Source organism: Cynocephalus volans, chromosome 6 (genome assembly GCF_027409185.1).
Source record: "Cynocephalus volans isolate mCynVol1 chromosome 6, mCynVol1.pri, whole genome shotgun sequence".
Classification (NCBI taxonomy): Eukaryota; Metazoa; Chordata; class Mammalia; order Dermoptera; family Cynocephalidae; genus Cynocephalus; species Cynocephalus volans.
The window spans coordinates 69499378-69521694 of NC_084465.1; the positions used below are offsets into that span (position 1 = coordinate 69499378).

The 22317-nt window shown below is 37.7% G+C and overlaps 1 protein-coding gene across 1 annotated transcript in view; it reads right to left on the bottom strand.

The window, feature by feature from the left end:
- Window positions 1-22317, bottom strand: part of SLC25A13 (solute carrier family 25 member 13) — a 192309-nt gene that overhangs the window by 38242 nt on the left and 131750 nt on the right. Inside the window, exon 13 of the mRNA XM_063099805.1 lies at window positions 21135-21215. Within this exon, the coding sequence (XP_062955875.1) occupies window positions 21135-21215 (81 nt within the window). The remainder of the gene's footprint in view (window positions 1-21134; window positions 21216-22317) is intronic.

The following is a 22317-nucleotide window of genomic DNA, read 5'->3' on the forward strand; positions in this document are numbered from 1 at the left end:
GTATTGTTGTTAGGGAGATACAATGTTGTAAAGACGTCAATTTGCCTGTAAATTAATTTAAAATGCAAATGTTATAAAAATGTCAATTTTCCTATACATGAATATAACAGTCAAATACTATAAAAATTTCAATTTTTCCCATAAATTAATTTACAATTCAAAGCAATCCTCCTAAACAAAATCAGGGCTAACAGGGTTTCCTGAAGATGTTTGAAGACAGGAATATTCCAAACAAAAAATCATGTACAAAATCTTGTGTCAGTACACATTCACACACATTTATAAAGTGTTGGAAATTTTTAAAGTTTATCACAAGCCTAGATAAATGAAACGATCCAAGTATGTAGGGTCCCTGAGTACCATGAAAATGTATATCAGCAGTGGGATTTGGCGACACAGTCAATGGTAGAGTGGTCCCCTTCTATCTGCAGTTAAGAGTCCCTCTGCTCAACTCACATATCTGGTAGCATCCTAATAAGTTACTACGGTTCACTAATCTTTTTTCTTTAGAAGGGATGACTAGGGAACTAGTTTTGATGCATTTCAGCATTGATCTCACAGACTGTGAAAAGGAAAACAGTTCATCAGTCTTTCAGGGATAGTCTCCAGTTTCTATCGATTCTTGCTTCCCAGAGTTGTCATCTTTTTTCTCTTTAGTCTTTTTACACAGTAGAGTCTTCCTCAGCATGCAGGGAGTACTCAGTGGCTAGTGTGAGAATTCTCTTATCAGTTGGGTAAGGATTTTTTGCAAAGTCTATGTTTTCAAACTGTGGTTCACTAAGGATGAGGGCTCTCCCAGCAGAGGGAAAGATATCCCAGTAGTGGACTCCAATTGCTTCTTCCTATTGGGGTCTTTTCCTCGTCCTTCCTTTCTTCTGTTTTCCCGTGCACTAGCTACTCCAATCTGTCTGAACTTCAGGGGACCTAGAGGCTATAGTTTTTCCTCTAGTATCGGCTCTCCCCACAGTGATCTCAGCACTGATTATTTCCAGCCAGCCCTCTAACAATGTGCACTACATAAAAGTCTGTCCTCCAGTTCCCTTTCTGGAAGGATGTGGTTTCCCAACTATCAGGTGGGGAAGTCATCTTGAGACTCATTTTGCAAGAATAAATTGATTGCCCATCAGTGTGACCAGAAAGAAAATACAGCTAGAGTAGCCCCCCCTTATCTGTGGGTTATACATTTCAAGACCTCTTGAGGGTGCCTGAAACTGTGGATAGTACCAAACCCTCTATATATGTGGGTATTTCAAAAAGTTCATGGCAAAATAGAATTGTAAGATAATAAAAATCTTTCCCTGAACTTTTGGAAGTATCCTCATACTATGTTTTTTTCCTATATATACATACGTACGATAAAGTTTGATTTATAAATGAGGTATAGTAAGAGATTAACAATAGCTAGTAATAAAATAGGACAATTATAATCATATACTGTAATAAAAATTATGTGAATGTGGTCTCTCTCTCTCTCAAACTATCTTAATATTTTTGGACCACAGTTAACTGAAACTGTAGAAAGTGAAAGTGCAGATATGCACAGTATAACTGAATAAATTCTGCCCTGCAAACCCTTTCTCTAATCCCTCCTCTTCTCTCCTGAAGAAGCCAGAGTCAGACATCTTCCAGTACTTTCAATGTAGCAAGCACTGTATTAATCTCTTCACAGACATTGTCTACTTCATTCCCCCAATCACGCAGACACAGGCTATATATTATTCCTGCCTTTCTGGAGATGAGGAAAGGGGAGATCAGAATTCTGTCCAAGGCAGAAGACAGAATTTGAATCCAGACTAACCTTATTTCTAACCTAAGCTCAGAGCCATTATGCTGATTTGTCTACTGTCAAAAAGCCTGTATTTAAAACAGCTTTATTTTCAGTTTTTCTTCCTTGTTTGAACAGAGTATCTGCCTGAATCTTTGGTTAATCTGATCATATGAACTAGAATTCCCATGACTTGGGGGGCTTCTGTCTAGGAGAGATAAGTAAATGATTCAGAGACACTAAAGTACATAAAGAAATATGGAAGAGTTGTTCTTCTAGTAACAATATAATTGATTTTCATTAGGTGCATCAAATTTTTCTCTGTAGATCAGTCAATAAATCATGAGGAAGCCCAGCTAGTGGGCAGTAAAATCCCCAAATCACACCAAATTTGATTCCTCTAGGAATACGTTAGACTCAGAAACGTGTAACTCGTGACAATTTCAATTTTACTCAAATGGGCTACTAAATAATTATGGCAGTGCAGGTTCTACCTAAATCTAGCACAGTGGCTCAGAATGGGAATGACGGACACCTCACCCCTCTATCAATACACACAAAAGTTCACATCTCCGTAAGACCACTTGGGCTGGTGTGACTCCTGTCTGAGGTCCATGATCTTCATAAGTTTATCTTTGCATCCAGGAGGGCTGATAGCAACCTGAAAGGGAAATGGGACTGTGGAAGCTACGACTATGTCAGCATGAAGCCCAAGCACCGAGCTTTTCAAATGCACAGGGCTCTATTGACACAAAGCATCACTATTTCCAAATGCTCTAATTTTCCTCATACTGTGGTCCTCATAGCTCAAAGTATAGGTTTTTTCTTCTAATACCCCCTTTCTGAAATGGGCTACATAGAGTCTGCAAAGGACCTGAACTGTGGTTTCTATCAGAGCTTCTTTCATTCAGAGCCCAGATGCTGCTGTGTGCTTGATTTCTTCTTCTCTTCCTCACAATTTTGCCACAAATATTCATCTTGCCATGTTACATAAGTACATACTCATTGTTGACACTTCTAATTCTGCATAGGGAACTTTATGGTGGGAAGTTATATAGTTATTAAAAAAACAAACTAACAAACAAACAGAATTCTAAGAAATAAAATACTTAGAAAGGCAACATAATCCAGAACCCTAACGCAATGCCCCATTTTCTCTAAGTACCTCAAGAACAATTACCTTCTTTAAAGTGATCACATACTTTAGGTCCAACGATGTGGATAAGTAGATTTTACAGTTACATGTGCCTTAAAAATGACTCACCAAGGCTGTCTGCTCATTATCGTAACTAGAGGGAACTGAGCAGCCAAAACATATTATCGAAAGGAGCTCTAGTTCGTATTTCCCCACAATCTATTTTCTTTCACCTGTATTAAGAAAACAAGTTTTTCTCCAATGCTGCTTTACTAACTGAGAGAGTATCCCTGAACATTTTTCCTTGGGACCTGGGGAGTCAAGTCAAAAGAATTCATCAGATGAAATCGCATGCTTTCTTACAATCCTCCCTCCCCCAGCCATTCTAGCCAACAGTCTTGACAATATTCATAGAATATTAACAGTCCTGCATTAAAAAAAAAAAAAAAAGTTAAATCTGTCATTAGTCTGTTGTCCAGAGAAAACATGGCAGTGTATTTTAACACAGTGTAATTTCTGCTATATTTTAAACTAAAAGCATTAAATATAACTGTAATTTAATCACCTTCCTTTAATTTGAATTCACATGATAGTTACTTACAACTACTTAAAAAATTAAGTGGCAAAATGTATATGAAGAATATGTATCTTGATATTTTAATTATGTTCAATTGAGTGTACTTAGACTTAAAGTGCTTTTCACAAATGACATGTGCTAAGAATATCTAATTGCATACTGACATTCTAAAATGTGTGCTTACATGTGTCAAAAATAGATTAATATGAAGTTATGGAATATGACTTTTTTTAATTTATTTTTTTTACTAAAACCCAAATACGTTATTTTGATTATTTGGATACAAACAAAAATGTGACTACAAATAAGGTCTACACTAGTGAATGTCTAATGATATACGTTGCATTAAAATGAATACACAAGTGATGACAGTATTTGGTATTAGAATAAATCAGAAAATAAAGATTTCTTAAGAAAGCTAAGCTTCAACATATTTTCCACTTACTCACTGACTAACTCATGTTAAATGGAGACATGAGAATAATTTGTACGTAGCACAAGTAATATCATTACATATAAAGATCCCAGGTACAAACAGATAATTGGCAAATACCAGTAGGTGGATTAAATGAAAACACAATGCCCAATGGCAGTCAGCTGCTGATCACAAGTACTGAAGACAGGCATTCAGCAATCTCTCAGTGAAGATGGCAAATAAGAGGTGGCATGAGGTCAGGAGGCCCCTGACTCTGTCCATCACTGGCGGGAAAGTATGTCGGGCCCACTGCCCTCACACGAAATGTCACCACCCTCTTGCAATCAGAAACTTTAGTCATCATTGCAAGTTGAGAAAAGGACCTAAACGCTAGTGTTATGAGTTAAATTTTGTCCATGCAAAATTTGTATGTTGAAGTCCTAACCCCCAGTGACTGAGAATGTGACTGTATTTGGAGATAGGGCATTTAAAGAGATAAAATGAGGCCATTTGAGTGGGCCCTAATCCAATGTGACTGGTGTCCTTACAAGAAGAGAAGATTAGGATACAGACAACACACAAATTGAGGGGCAACCATGTGAGGTCACAGCAAGAAGGCAGCCATCTGAAAGCAAAGGAGAGAGGCCTTGGAAGAAACCAAACCTGCCAATACCTTAATCTTAGACTTCTAGTCTCTAGAACTATGAGAAAAAACATTTCTGTTGTTTAAGCTACCCATTGTGTGGTATTTTGTTGTGGCAGCCCTAGCAGATTAATACGTGAAGTTAGACTGACTAAATGCACATCCCTAAACATAAAGCAATACAGAATTTTTCTCCTTTGATATGGTTTGTAAATTAAGCTCTTAAGTAAAAATATCTGTAACTAGGTTATCAACTTTGGAAAGAGAAATACAATATATTCTTATTATTTTCTTACTGCTGAGACATACACCAAACTGAAATGTCCTAGTCTTAATTTCTTAACCATATGGCAAGGCAGAAAAAGGCTACTCTGTTTACACGTTTTACAAATATTAAGTTTCATATTTTTAGCTTCATAGGGTTTTAGTAGGTATATAGAAGCCTGGCCAAGAAACTAGAGTGGAATCTACTTGACTGACATTAAAAAGCAATTAAGTTATAGACCTGTCAAATATGTTAACATTTGGGGACTGTCTGTAATACATGTCTATTTTGACTACTACTACAAGAATCATTTAATGATTTACAGACCTCCAATGTCTAAAGTACCTTAACTGTATGAAAGCAGTGACCCAGTCTTTCTTCAAATGTTGATATCATAACAAACCCCTCCCCTATTTATTAGAAATCTGGAAGGATGGTCCAAAGTTTAAACTGTGTTGAGTCAAGCAAATCTGACATTTTTCCAAAGAGGGGAAAGGAAGGATAATAGAAAAGAGATATCTAACTTGCTTTCATGAGCATTGAACTTTCCCCTAATAAGATGACATTTCTGAGCCACCAAAGACAGCCGTAGCCAGGTAGGCTATCCCTAATTGTCTTAGTCTGTTTGGACTGCTATAACAAAGTACCATAGACCAGGTGTCTTATAACAACATAAATTTCTTAAGAGTTCTGGAGGCTAGAAGTCTGAGATGAGGGTGCCAGCATGGTTGGGATCTGGTGAGGGCCTGCTTTCTGGGCAGAAGGACAAGGGAGCTCTCTGGGGTCCCTTTTATAAGGGCACTAATCCCATTCATGAGGGTTCCACCCTCGTAACCTAATCACCTCCCAAAGGTCTCTCCTCCTAATACCATCACTTTGGGAGTTAGGATTTCAACATATAAACTATGGGGGTAAATAAACATTCAATTCATGAACCCTCAGTACCATCAAACATTTATCTTTGTCCTCAGTCCAAATAGAAGCCATTTGGACAGAGAACTTCTCAGCAAAATAGGCAGGCAGCAAAACACTATTCCAGCTCGAGGCATTAGTCCCATGCCCCAGAAAACTTTTTGGGTGAACTATGATGGAACTGCCTCTTCAGCTTCTCAGAAATCTCCAAATTTAGGTATTGCCATAGTTAACAGTTTTTGCTATTCATTGGGTCCTTTTTAAAGCCTCTCTTTTATATGATTCTTTCACATTCTGATACAGCAATTTCATATGTTAACTATTCAATAAAATCTTTTTTACTTAAAACATAAGCCATAATAAATAAGCTATACCAAATGCCCCAGGCTGTTTATCTTCATCCTGTTCTTAAGGTTCTGAATATTTGGGGGTTATCTGCCACTTTTAGAAATGAAGCCAAGTAAAATAAATAGGGGCTTTTTAAAGGTTGGTTCTATTACTGAGCAAGCATGGAATACTTTTCTCATGAAATATCCTGGATATGTAGGATATTCACAAGCACAGTTACAGCTGCCCCCTAAAGTCTATCAATTAATTCTTTTACATTCCCCACCACCACCCCCTGGAGTCCATGCCTCTTCACTGGCTATCTGTCTCTAAAAGAATAGTAACACAGTATATAGAGTGGCTACCCTTCTTTTCTAATTCCATAACTGCCCTTATCACCAACACCTTCTAGTCGACCATTTATTCATTCAATAGATATTTTTTAAGCATCTCCCAAATGTCAAACACAATGCTAGGCACAGAGCTATAAAAGTGAGACATGGGCCCTGTTCTCAGTGTTCACAGATGTCTCAGTTCAATCCGTATTTACCCAAGGTTCGTGGGATGCAACTAGTTGTCAGCACAAAGTTGTAAAGAAAGGTTTCAAGTGGCAAAGAAGTGACTGTAACTGGCACAGACAGCAGGCCACACATAATACTTGATACAGTCTTTGAGTCTTCGAGTTAACAGGAGTTGGAGGACAGGGATAAAGCCTAAGAGCAATTAAGAAAATCTGTAACATGGTCTTATGTTTTTTTTGGGGGTATACAAAAAATTCTCCCAGGGACTATTCCAAATAATAACAATAATAAAATTTGAAATTAATGTAACTAACCATTAGATTTTTCATTAAACTACAAATGGATTATAAAGATATAAGCATTAAAAAATAATAACCTTAATTTCCAGAGCATCATTATAATGCATAATATATCTTGGTTACTTGACAAGTCACACAGGAGGCTTAACATCCTGTATTTATAAGTTAAATATGTGCAGAGACTTGTATAGTGAAATAAAAATTCTACCTTAAGAAAACTACACTGTAAGGCCACATCTCCACAGGAAACCCTGAGAAGAGAAAGATCACAAAAGTAGGACTTAAATCCACTTCAGGCAATCCGTCTCACCATCTCTGATTGCCACAGCATATGTGCTCATTACATGAGGAAATTTTCTTCCTGGTTTGATATGATTGGGTTTGAATTATCAAGGGATTTCAAGCTCAATCATAAGGAATATGGCTTTGGGTATATTTTACGATGAAAGTACCTATACTACTATTCAGGGCATACTTAGAGAATTCAGACCTAAAAACAAAATAGTACAAGAAGAGTTTGAAGATATTTATAGATGGTTGAAACAAATGGAATTATAAAGCAAAGTCATTAATAGCTGGGTGGGGCCACAACTCAAGGCTGCCATATGGCCTGGCACACAAAAATGGGTTTTGCCAATCAAATTTCCTCTCTTGTGTCTGTCCCATGCAGGAGGTGTGTACATGGTCTTTAAGATATTTGATTTAACTCAGTCTAGGGAGTATTGATCACCTGTCAAGTCAAGGCTAGTAATTATGTGGGATATTTGCTTAGTCAGTTCATTATATGTTTTTTTCCAGATAACTCTGATTATATAAGTTGGATTTGGTCTAAACCAACTCTTTAAATATTTTACATTTTGTCCCTAATCAGTGTCCTTTGTTCTTCATGACAAGGAATCTTAGACTAATTTCTTATAACAATGCTTGTAATGCAGTTAAATCAATACTTCCTAACATTACTACTGTATCTTCCTTGCCAGCAAGTAATGAAGAGAACTGTCACACTTCCTACTTGTTCCTGTGACAATCTGTTGTTTTCCAATAGCTGCAAACTGAGTAGGTGAAAGAGAAATATCTCAGCACTCATTTGCCATTCCAGAGTGACTTAGCGCAAAACATTAATTTGATATCTGTTAACCTAAGATGCTTTTATTCAGTATTTTAACTTTCCTGGTTATTTAAAGCGATTTGTGACCAAAAGTGAATGAGACATATTTAAACTCTATAGATATTACACGTTGTGGATGTTTGTGCAGATGTCTATAATAAATGCATAAAGTTTTTCTAAAACAAACAAACAAAACCAAATTTCCTCTCTCAATAATTAAATGAAAAACAAAACAAAACAAAACTAAGCAACTTGAGCTAATTTGCAGGGGCTGGAGCAGGGGATGAAAAGAGGCTGAAAGGTCATATTAGAGAGAGAGAGGCCAGGTGGGCAGAAAGAACATGAAGGGAATTCCTGAGCAAGTCAACACCATGAAGATGAGAAATGGATCAGTAGAGTAAAAAAGATGCACAGAGAGATGCAAAGTCCCCGTGAAAGAGACCAGGAAGGATACATGGAGAAAGTGGAGAGAGTAGCCACCTCCCAGAGCAGCCTCAATTCTCAAGAGCCTTCGATTTCATTTCATGGATAGACTTAAGGTAAACCTTCATTTGATTATTGCTACTTTAGTGAGTATCTGCCCCCTGCAACCATAAGCAATCTGGAGCGGGAATGGGACCCTCAGAGAAGGCATGGCACTGGCTATGACCCCTGCACAACATAGAGGACAGTGGGGATGCTCCCATCCCACAACACTGTGTACTAAGTGCTCCAGTGGTAGTTGAAATGTTCCTTTGCTATTATTCCCATTGAGAGGCAGAATCTAATTTTTCTCCTCTTGAATCTGGGCTGGACTAACTGGCTTTTTTGGCCAATAGAATGTCGCGGAAGTGACATTCAAGGTTAGGCTGTAAGAAGTCTTGCAGCTTCTGCCCAGGACTCTTAAGATGTCTGTTCTCAGGTGGTTCCCTCTCAGAATCAAGCTACCAAAGTTTGAAAAGTCCAGGCTACACAGAGAAGTCACGGTAGGTGCTCTGGACAAAAGCCCCAGCTGTTTGGAGCTGGCAGTAAGCATTATGGCCAGATGCGAGAGTGAGCCATCCATCCCAGTTGTGCCTTCAGATAGATGACTCTAGCCCCAGCTGCCATCTGCCTATAACCATATGAAGGTCCCAAGTGACAACCTCCCAGCTGAGCCCAGTCTACGTACAGAACAATGAGAAGTGATAATAATAAACTGTTGTTTGAAGATACTAAGTTTTAGGATGATCTATTACGTGGCAATAGATAATCAGAACACCTCTCCTCTTCAATGACAGAGAAACACTAAAATCATTCCCATCAAGAGGCAAGCCCCGGGACTAGGACTGGCACATACTGTGGGCATAGGGTGAGATAAAAATCATATTAAGAAAAAGGATGCTCTGCTACCCAGCAGAGGAAACCAACCAATAGAGAAAAGAGAAATAAGCACAGTCACAAAGAAGACCAGGGATTGCAAGAGGCCTCGCGGTAGCTTAGGTCCTCAATAAGCCATATCCAAACTCCAATAAACCCCTTTTCTCTTGAAATAACTGAATGAGATTACATTCCGCTCCATCCAAAAAGCCTATCTGAAACATTCATTTTCATAAAGTCCAAAATACATACATCAGAAGTTAAAAAGCAGATACTGGAAGATGAGGAACACTAGCATTAAAGTCAGGATGTAATTATTTCATATACATTATCTCATTTAATTGTCACCCTACATAATACCAAGGTAAGTGTGGTGGAATAAAGAGAACTGCAACATCCCTGCCGCTTTTCCCATGCAGAGGTAGAGTCTGCTTTCCCTGCCACTGAATCTGGCTGACCTGTAACCTGTCTTAACAAGCACAACATGCCTAAATAAATGCTGTGTAACTTCAAAGGCTGGGCCTGAGAGATCTGGCTTCTTGCTTTGCTCTTAGAACTTCCTTTCTTAGATTCAGACACTGGCATGAGGAAAGCCCATGCAGCCATGCTGTGTGGACACCACCATCTGGAGGAGAACCCTGACCCCCAGGTGTGAACCCCAGCTGACCTCCCAGTTGGCTGCTGTTTTCATGAGGACATGTTCAGCCTTCTAGACTGCCCCATCACTCCAGCTGAAACCACAAGAAGCAGGCAGAAGAACTGCTCAGTCGTCAAGAGACAAAACAAATGACTGTTTTAAGCCACTAAGTTTTCCAGTGGTTTGCAATAGATAACTGAATACAGCAATAGATAACTGAAAGAGGAAGTTGTTATTCCCATTTTACAGACATGAAAACTGAGGCTCAGAGAGGGAAATTGGTTGTCTAATCGATTCATGTCTGGGAGGTGAAGGCCTTGGGATGCCAAGTGGACCAAAAGCCCATGCTCTTTTCTATCAAAAGGAACTGCCTCCTGTTAGATTATTATTTTTACTACAAATGGCTATGTTTTCAAAAGGAACAATTTTACAAATAAAAGCATCCCTGTTATGCATTTCTCAAAAATTAGACTTGAGAGGTTTTAAAAGGAACATTTTCAGTGAGTTACCGTGGGCTCACATGTGGTGATCTCAGTGGGGGCCTCAGGCACTGGGCATCATCAGTCCTCCTCCTGGGCAAAGCCTCCATCCCCCACCTCGCTGAGTGCGTGCCCATTAGATGGGTGCCCAGCTGTAGAAGCCCAAGATCTGCGGAGACCACGCACCCTGTGGTGCCAGTGTGTGACACAGCAGTTAGGCCTTGCTGCCACCGCCTGACTCAATCCCCAGCCCAGCCAAGTGCGTGCTGGCTAGAGAGGTGCCTCCTCTGAGAGGCCCAAGATCCGAAGCAACCACGCACTAGTGGGCAACCAAACAGACACTGAGGCAGCCGTACCAAATTGGCAGTCACAGCAGCATCCTAGCCAGACAATAGAGTCAAATCAGTGGACCGTGAAATCCCCAGCCACAATGACTAAACATCAAAGGAAAGATACCAGAAATATGAAAAATCAAGAAAGTACACCACCAAAGGGTAATAACTCTCAAGATCTAGATCCTATAGAACAAGAAGCCCTTGAAATGTCTGACAAGGAATTTCGAGTGATAATTCTAGGGAATCTAAATGAGATACAAGAAAACTCAGCTAGACAACATGATGAAATGAGGAAAAGTATACAGGACCTGAAAGAAGAAATGTACAAGGAAATCAATGCCCTGAAAAAGAATATAGCAGAGCTTGCTGAGCTGAAGAATTCATTCAACCAAATAAAAAACACAACAGAGAGTTTCACCAGCAGGCTTGCAGAAGCAGAAGAGAGAACTTCTGACCTTGAAGATGGGCTGTTTGAAATAACACAAGCAGACAAAAAAAAAGAAAAAAGAATTAAAAACACTGAAGAAAATCTAAGAGATATGAGACAACCTTAAGTGCTCAAATATCCGAGTCGTGGGTATTCCAGAAGGGGAGGAAAAAGGAGATTGCACTGAAAACACATTCAACAAAATAGTGGCAAAAAACTTCCCAGGTATAGGAAAAGACATATATCTTCAGATTCAGGGAGCTCATAAGTCCCCAAATGTATTCAACCCAAAAAGGTCTTCTCCAAGACATGTTATACTCAAATTGGCAAAACTCAAAGACAAAGAGAGAATCTTAAAAGCTGCAAGAGAGAAGCATCGAATCGTCTATACGGGAGCCCCAATCAGACTAACATCAGACTTTTCACCACAAACCCTAAAAGCCAGAAAGGAAAGGGATGATATATTCAAAATACCAAAAGACAGAGATTTCCAGCCAAGAATACTCTACCCTGCAAGGCTGTCCTTCTGAAATGAATGGCAAATAGTATATTTCTCAGACAAACAAAAACTGCAGGAGTTCACTACCACACGACCACCTTACAGGAAATTTTCAAGGGAGTACTGGGTTTGGTACCTGAAAAATAACTACCACTGCCATAAAAACTCAAGAAAAATCAAAACCCACTAGTAAAATAAAAATAGCAACAATGAAGAGAAAAAAAAAAAGTTTATCTACAACCCAAGGAACCAACAAATACAGAAGACAAACAGTAAATCAGAAAGAAAGGAACAAAAGACACCTAACACATCCACACAAAAATCAATAAAATGCTAGGAGTAAACCAACACTTTCAATAACAACTCTTAATGTAAAAGGATTAAATTTCCCAATCAAAAGACACAGACTGGCTGATGGTTTAAAAAGGGGGACCCAACTCTATGATGCCTTCAAGAGACCCACCTCACCTATAAAAATTCACATAGACTAAGAGTGAAAGAATGGAAAAAGACTCACCATGCAAACAAATGAAAAATGAGCTGGAGTAGCTATTCTTATATCTGATAAAATAGACTTTAAACTAAAAACCATAAAAAGAGATAATGAGGGCCACTACATAATGAAAAAAAGGATTGATCAAATCAAAAAGACATAATAATCATAAATATATACACACCCAATGTTGGAGCAGCCAGATTTATAAAACAAACTCTATCAGACCTAAAGGAGGAGATAGACACTAATACCATAATAGCAGGGGACCTGAACAGCCCACTGTCAATATTGGACAGATCATCTAGGCAAAGATTCAGCAGAGAAACACAAGATCTAAACAACACTCTAGACCCATTGGACTTGGCAGATATCTACAGAACATTCCATTCAAGAATCTCAGAATATTCATTCTTCTCATCAGCACATGGGTCATTCTCCAGGATAGATCACATATTAGTTCACAAATCAAGTCTCAACAAATTCAAAAAAATTGGAATTATCCCATGTATTTTTTCAGACCACAATGGATTAAAATTAGAAATCAATAACAAACAAAATTCTGGGAACTATACAAACACATGGAAATTAAACAGCACTCTACTTAATGGCATATGGGTCCAAGAAGAAATCAAGCAGGAAATCAAAAAATTTAGTGAATCTAAGGAAAACAATGATACATCATACCTAAACCTATGGGATACTGCAAAAGTAGTACTAAGGGGGAAATTTATCACATTAAATGCTTAGTTCAGAAGAATGGAAAGATGGCAAGTGAACAACTTAACACTTCACCTTAAAAAACTAAAAAAACAAGAACAATCCAAACCCAAAGTTAGCAGACAGAAAGAAATCATTAAGATCAGAGCACAACTTAATGAAATTAAAACCCAAAAAACAATACAAAAGATCAATGAATCAAAAAGTTGGTTTTTTGAAAAAATAAAATTGACAAACCATTAGCACGGCTAACTAAAAAAAGAAGAGAGAAAATCCAAATAACAAAAATTAGAAATGAAAAAGGTGATATTACAACTGATTCATCTGAAATACAAGGAATCATTTGAGACTACTATAAACAACTATATGCCAACAAATTTGAAAATCTGGAGGAAATGGATAAATTTCTGAACACACACAAGCTACCAAAACTGAGCTGAGAAGATGTAGAAAATCTGAACAGACCAATAACAATAAAAGAGATTGAAGCTGTTATCAGAAGTCTCCCAACAAAGAAAAGCCCAGGACCAGATGGGTTCACAGCAGAATTTTAACATTCAAAGAGGAATCGACACCAATTCTCTACAAACTATTCCAAAAGATTGAAACAGAGGCAATTCTCCCAAACTCATTCTATGAAGCAAACATCATCCTGATATCAAAACTAGGCAAAGATACAACTAAAAAAGAAAACTACAGGGCAATATCCTTGATGAATATCAATGCAAAAATCCTCAATAAAATAATAGCTAACAGAATACAGCAACACATAAGCAAAATTATACACCATGATCAAGTGGGATTCATCCCAGGAATGCAAGGTTGATTCAACTTATGCAAATCAATAAATGTGATACACCATAGCAATAAATTCAAACACAAGGACCATATGATCATCTCAACAGATGCTGAAAAAGCATCTGATAAAATTCAACACTCATTCATGATAAAGACTCTCTATAAGTTAGGTATAGTTGGAAAGTATCTCAACATAATTAAAGCCATAGATGATAAACCCACTGCCAATATCATCTTGAATGGGGAAAAGCTGAAAGCTTTTCCTTTAAGAACAGGAACTAGACAAGGATGCCCACTCTCACCACTCCTATTCAACATAGTGTTGGAAGTACTAGCCAGAGCAATCAGAGAAGAGAAGAAAATAAAGGGCATCCAGATTGGAAAAGAGGAAATCAAACTGTCCCTCTTTGCAGATGACATGATCCTATATATCGAACAGCCTAAAGTCTCTACAAAAAAACTCTTGGAGTTGATAAATGATTTCAGCAAAGTAGCAGGATACAAAATCAATACACAAAAATCAGTAGCATTTCTATTCTCCAATAGTGAACATGCAGAAAGAGAAATCAAGAAAGCTTGCCCATTTACAATAGCCACCCCCAAAATAAAATACTTAGGAATTGAGTTAACCAAGGATGTGAAAAATCTCTGTAATGAGAACTATAAACCACTGCTGAGAGAAATTAAAGAGGACACAAGAAGATGGAAAGATATCCCATGCTCTTGGATTGGAAGAATCAACATTATGAAAGTGTCCATTCTACCCAAAGTGATATACAAATTCAATGCAATCCTCATCAAAATTCCAATGACATTTTTCTCAGAAATAGAAGAAACTATCCAGACATTTATATGGAATAACAAAAGACCACGCATAGCCAAAGCAATGCTGAGCAAAACCAATAAAGCTGGAGGCATAACACTATCTGACTTTAACCTATACTACAAAGCTATAATAACAAAAACAGCATGGTACTGGCATGAAAATAGACACACTGATCAATGAATAGAATAGAGAATCCAGAAATCAACCCACACACCTACAGCCATCTGATCGTTGATAAAGGCACCGAGCCTATACACTGAGGAGCAGACTGCCTCTTCAGCAAATGGTGCTGGGATAACTGGATATCCATATGCAGGAGAATGAAACTAGACCCATACCCCTCACCATATACCAAAATCAACTCAAAATGGATTAAAGAATTAAATATACACCCTGAAACAATAAAACTTCTCAGAGAAAACATAGGAGAAACACTTCAGGAAGTAAGACTGGGCACAGACTTCATGAATATGACCCCAAAAGCATGGGCAACCAAAGGAAAAATAAACAAATGGGATTATATCAAACTAAAAATCTTCTGCACAGCAAAAGAAACAATTAACAGAGTTAAAAGACAACCAACAAGGGCCGAGCCCGTGGCGCACTTGGTAGAGTGCTGCGCTGGCAGCGCGGCGACGCTCCCGCCGCGGGTTCGGATCCTATATAGGACTGACCGGCTGAGTGCCGGTCACGAAAAAACGACAAAAAAAAAAAAAAAAAAAAAAAAAAAAAAAAAAAAGACAACCAACAGAGTGGGAGAAAATATTTGCAAAATATACATCTGACAAAGGATTAATATCCAGAACATAGAAGGAACTCAAACAACTTTACAAGAAAAAAACAAGTAACCCAATTAAAAAATGGGCAAAAGAGCTAAATAGGCATTTCTCAAAGGAAGATATATGAATGGCCAACAGACACATGAAAAAATGGTCAACATCACTCAGCATTCAGGAAATGCAAATCAAAACCACACTGAGATACCATTCTCACTCCAGCTAGGATGGCTAATATTCAAAAGACTGTGAATGATAAATGCTGGCAAGGTTGAGGGGAAAAAGGAACTCTCACTCATTACTAGTGGGACTGCAAAATGGTGTAGCCTCTATGGAAAATGTTATGGAGGTTCCTCAAACAATTGCAGATAGATCTACCATATGACCCAGCTATCCCACTGCTGGGAATATACCCAGAGGAATGGAAATCATCAAGTCGAAGATATACCTGTTCTCCAGTGTTCATTGCAGCACTCTTTACAATAGCTAGGAGTTGGAACCGACCCAAATGTCCATCATCAGATGAGTGGATACGGAAAATGTGGTATATCTACACAATGGAATACTACTCTGCTATAAAAAAGAATGAAATAATGCCATTTGCAACAACATGGATGGACCTAGAGAGAATTATATTAAATGAAACAAGTCAGGCACAGAAAGGGAAATATCACGTCCTCACTTATTTGTGGGAGCTAAAAAATAAATAAATAAATACACAAACAATGGGGGGTGGGCAGGGAAGAAGACATAAGAATTACAATTCCTTGAAGTTGATACGACAAGTGAACAGAGAGGACATTGTTGGGAGGGAGGGGGAGGGGAGGAAGGTTTCAGTGATGGGCTACAATAATCAACCACATTGTATATTGACAAAATAAAATAAAATTTAAAAAATAAATAAATAAAAGGAACATTTTCACTTTGTAAAATAATGTCCTTCTATATACTTTCTGTTCTTCATGATCCGGGAATCACAGTAAATACAATTTGAAGAGAAAGGTGGTAAGTTTTATTGTTAAGGATGAGGGGGCAGGGGGCAAGTGTGGGACTAACATAAAAGAAAATATATATATAAGTCCATGACTAGATTTATTATCCATAACTGTGAAGATCTTACAAGATCACTTTTAAGATCCATTTTAGCTTTAAAAGTCTTTCATTGAACAAATATTAACAAAGAGCCTGATGGTTCCTGTGCACCATCTGGGGTCCTTGGGATACATCAATGAATAAAAAGAGTCCTGCTTTATGATAAGGGAAGCAGAAAATAATCAAAAATCATGATAAGTATATAAATTATATGGTTTGTTTGAAGGTCGTAAGAGCCATGGCAGAGGAAGTTAGACAGGAGGAGAAGAAAGAGGAAGAGTAGAGAAAGGAAGGGAGGCAGGAGTGACAGACAGATAGGGAGGGTGTCTGCTGGCAGTAGGGACAGTTAACATTTAAAAAATTTACTCAGTATGGGGGGGTAAATTTAAATTATAAGACCGAAAAAACCCCAAGTTACCAAAAACTTGGTTAAATGAATACACTGTTGCTACCATAAGTATATCTATATAACATGCCTATAAATCCACACGTGTGTAACAGACACACATCACATTACAACAGCAGAAAGTAACACTCCCATGTACTATTCTTTTCTGATAAGAAAAGCACATGAGTTGCCCTGGTGGGAAAGAACGCAAAGGCATCAATCTGGGACTTATGTGAGTCATTCCTATAGTACTGGATTGGAATGAAGTATTCGAAAGTGTCCATTTATACTGCTTAGGAATACACTCCTACGAAATAAAAAGTATAAAGACATGCATGGGAGTGAAAAACACCAATTTCAGGATAGGGTTATCTTTTGGGAGATGAGGCAGGGAAAAGCAATCGGTACAGTTACAAGTGCATTTGTGAGGTTTGCCATCTTAAGCTAAATGGTAGGCACACTTGTGTGGGTATCTTTGTGTTTTCCCCAAATTTCCAAAATAGAAATTAACTGCAACTGAATATGATGTAAGAAAGATGAGTAATAAAAACTTGCCTTAAAAAATGGTATCTAATACGTGGTTGTACAAACAGACATGAAAATATCATGCATAACGGAAATCACCATAATAGTGATTCGTAACAGTGAGAATACAGGCAGCTGACAGTATCGAGGTCCTACTTATTTGCAGGGCAAAGCAATTAAGATTACTCTTCACTCCATGTTTTCCCAAGGGCGATATTCTTACAATCCCTTTCAGAATTAGTGATGTGAGCATACCAATTATTTTTTCCACTCAAAATGAATATAAACTCCCATAAACACCAGATATATTTACACACGCATACACATACACACATGACAGTGGAAAGATAGGGTGGACTCACTATCAAAGAGTAGAGTTCAAAAGCATGTTCACTTGTCTTTCCAAAAATTATTACAGATTACTATTATTTTCTATTGGTGTGTAAATAGTTTTTACTAAATATGAGCTTTATAAGACAGAGTTTTATATCTTTTTAACATTTTTTTCCCTAGTGAATATTAGATTTACTTTCATGCCAAATAAATTAAACATCATATTTCTATTTCTTCCTTGAAATCAGTCATGGAACCACTTATATTTCCTTACCTGGTGGCCTTCTTAAGATCAAAGGATCAGAAGCTAAAGATCCAAGAAACCTCAGGATTTCAGCCCTCTATTCCACTAGATGCACAGAAGACAGTCAATATATTTATTTTGCTGAATGGAGGACTGTGACCTATAGATCACATGGCATTACATTTTTCCCCCCTGAAAGTAGCAACAACAAAGCAATAACAACAACATACTCAGAGAAAATATGTCAGTTTTTAAAGTCATTGGGAACCTCACTGGAAATGGGTAGTGGTAACAGGCCCTCTCCCTCTGTCTCATTTACTGAGAGCCTCCACTGTCACTAACCGAGATCCTCAATCACATCCGCTACAGGGGCTGAGCTTCTGACACAAGAAGGGGAAAGGATGGAAAGAAACAGAAGATACACGCTCAAATCTATTTTGTGCAGGGAAGCCTGAGGGTCCAGGAGTCTGTCAGAACTCCTACATCTACTAGCCAAATTTAGAACGTAGAAAGCCAACTAATGGAGAAAACACAAACCTCAGAAAATTCTTTCAGCCTTACAATCTGTAAATCCCAGTCTAGTTTAGTCTTGAACTGTGCTGAATATAGCACTACTTTTAAGTGGGAATCTACAAAAATACTCAGAAAACTGAAGTCAAATTTTTAACAGTGCTCTAACCTAAAACTAATCTCAATGTGAAAAATGAGTTTTAGAAGAGTAAGATTAACCCTTTTACACACCTGTCAATGAAACAAGAGTATTTTTTAATCTCTTTAGTTATAAGCCTTATTATATCAAAACTAATAAAGAAATCAAATAAATTTTATTTCTTTTTAGTGCCAAGGATTTTTTCCCTCAAATTTACTATCACTTTTGTTTTTCTAAAAAAATATAATAAAACAGACTAACCAGGCACTATGAAGTTAGGAGGTTATGAGACAAAGATCTCTCTGCATTTTTTCTGTTTTTGCAGAAAACAGACTATAAAACAGAAAAAGCCTTGTTCAAAGAAATGAGCAGCTTTGGTTACAAGTGCAAAAGTCAGCCATGTGTACTAATTTGCAGTAATAATGAAGCAAGGTGAGCTCCCCAGGGACTTAAAAGTCAACACCTAGCAATGCTTGGGTGAACTAAGATGGGGAACTGCTCATGTGACACAACCTTACAAAACCCTTTGTATTCCCAGTTGGGCAGACAAGGCTGTGGAACTCACAACGACTTTCTAAGATGAGTGACTAACTCTGATTATGAGAACTTTTGCAAAGGCTTGCAAAGACAGATGTGGCTGCTACTTAAAAAAAAACACACACATTGCAAATGGAATCATCCATCTCTCTACTCAGAGATCTAAAGAGGCCTGGGTTGTTTGCTATCTACAGGATTGCTTACTGAAAATAAACTCTTACTTCTTAAAGCAATGACTGGGGGGAAAATAGGCAAAACAGGAGACTTGAAACATTGAGGACCACTGTCTACCCTCCTTTTTGAGATGAAGGATGGCAAACTTCATTTCACAGATACTTTAAGTAGTTGTAAAGCCCAACTGGCTCCAATTTTAAGCCTGTGTTTAGATCAGGTTTGAAAAAGGGCAACGCCTCTCTACAATAACTAGGCACCACTTCTGATGCCAGTCTGTGCTTTGTGTTTGAAATGGGCGACCACATATGCAAAAACAAGACCACCTACAGATGGCACTTAGACAATACGTGCCACAACCGATCTCCTTGGCACCCAGATGCATGTGCAGGCAAAATGCTTTCATTGAAAAGAAAATAAACCTCCAGGCACATGCCACGACGACTGCCAAAATGTTGAGTAGTATTGCATAGTTAATTTCCATTTTAAATTCTTACAGACATCTATAATCACATCTTTTCAGCAGGTTTAAAACCTAACTTGAAAAAATAAACAAAAAAACATTCCAAAACAACCGCCTGACCTACCAAAATGTCCTCCTATCTCAGGACGCTTTAAACAATCTGAAGGCCTAGACTAGACACAGCCTATGGATACACCTATTTAAAAATCTGAAAATCTAGTTAATCAAATGAAAGCTATAGAGTTGTTTTAAATGAATATTAATGTGCAAGAGCAGTTTCTGCAACTCCTTATATTCTCTTTGATTATTATTGTGTGCCCTTTTTATTTAGAACATTAAAGGCTCCTTTTTGTCCATGCTGAATGCTCCTAAAGTTACAGAACAAGAGGATCCTAGCTGTCCAGCTGACAGGTCAGTGATCAAACAGAGAGTCAGGGAACAGCTAAATTCCATCCATCTCTTAAGAAATACCAGGAGGTAGGAGTTCTTAGCTCCTGCTACATTCCAGGAACCACCATTCAATGTTAGATGGGACAATAAGCCCTTTCCATGCAAACATTCAATATTCTTAAGTGTTTGCCAGACTTCTAAACTCAATTATTTTCAAGAAAAAAATTACTTTATAAATACCATTTTCTGCTCAGAGCAAGCAGATTTTTTTTTTTAAAGGTGACTTCACCTTCCTTATTATAAACATAGGTTTAGATGGAAAATATACCAATTTTGTATTGCCTGAGCGATCAAAGCCTATTTAACCAACCTTATCTTTCAATAGTATCAGTCTTTGTATAAAAGCTTGATTTACCTAAAGTATTTACATTTGCATGAACAAAACAGTACACGAGATAAAACGAGACACAATGCTTTGCTGAGCTTCAGAACAAGATGCAGATTGTTCATCCACATAAAGAAACAATCATTGCAAGCATTTGTGACAATGCAGAGTGCACTCAGCCAGTTACTTCTTAGCACCGTTCTCCCAGAAGCACTGGAAGCTTGAAGAGCTGCTGCCACTTGTAAGGGAAAGCAAAGCAGAGAGAGAGCTGTGGCTGCTGACTTCAAACTACAGATTTTAGTGCCTGACCCAGCAGAGGGTGTGGTGAAGAGAGAATGTACTAAAAATTAACTTTAGAAAAGGTTAGCAAAGTTTTTCAAAGGCCAAACACTTCTGCCACCAATGACTTCTATTGCAGAACCAACTGCAAGCAATGAGGAATTGAACAGGCATGACTTAACAGGCAGGAAGATCAGAAACATTTACCCTTCCACCTCAGGAATGGTTCGCCTGTCTAGGAAAAGCCGAGGTGCCCTAGGAGACTCTGCCTTTGTACAGGATCTGTGGTTAAACAGAAGCCTTAGTCCATACCTGTTCGCTATGGTAGTGATACATATGTGAAACAAGTCTTCTCAATGTAGAGATTGGCCAAAGGTACTTACACAGCCTCCAGCAAGGATTTCTGCTGCAAGTGGGACCGAACCATCATTGTGCATAAATTTATCCCTCACAAAATCATTCACCTTGAAAAAAAATATTTATAGAAGCTGATGAAAAATATGAAGAAAGTCATTAAATACATAAATATGTATCTGTCAATACATTTTTTTTTGGTCAATCTATTGGAGTAATCATAAACTGCACAAGTTAACAGATCTTTGAGATAGTTTGAGAAGTACTTTTAATAGCATACATGCAGTTTTCAAAAGACAAAATATATATATGCATCCCTGAAGTTTCCGGGAGAAAAAAGACAAATGGCTTACAAGACAAAAATTCAAACGTGTCTTACAGTTACAACAGCCTATGAAGGGAAACATATTAACGACAGAGACGAAATATATGAAATAAAAAGATACATTTTATAACTTAAAAACTGTTTTACAAGGTTTGATTAAAAATCATTTTCAAGTCTTCTAATAAGATTTAATCCACAACAGCACTCACCATGGAGACAAACTTGGCTGAGCTGATTTTTCAGCTTAGTAGAAATTCAGTATCTAAAAATTCCTCAAGGATTCTCAAAGAACATCAACTACATTAATTAATTAAGTATAATATTCTCAAAACGGTATGTACTACAAGTAATTTTAAGGAACAATCATGTTTTTGGCAGATATAGGCCAGAGAAGATTAGGTTTCAAGGTCACATGATAAAATGGTACAAGAAGAACTTCAGGCACCAAGACTACATGGCCCAATTTAAAACTAGTTTAATTTTCTGGGGCTTTATGGCCTTAGTAATGTACAGGCAATATCTATCCATTCCACAAACACTTAAACTGAGTACCAACCATCTGTCAAATGTGAGTCAAGCATTGGGCAAACAATCTGATGAAGGATCAACTTCAACTAGAACCCAGATTCCTCAACGTCTGGCTTTGGTGAATGCTTACAGAATAAACCCCAAACACGAATTGTATAAACAGCAGGTGTAATTGAAAGAGTGCGTGCTTTGGAGTCAGAAAAATCTGATGTTAAATTCTGGTTTTCATGAACTGTGTAAAATACAGGTAGGTTGTTTAAACCCCATGGGTTTCACTTTCCTTATCTGTAAACTGTGGATCACACTTTGCTTGAGATTAAAACAATAAAGAGATAGTACATGTCAAGTGCCTAATATGG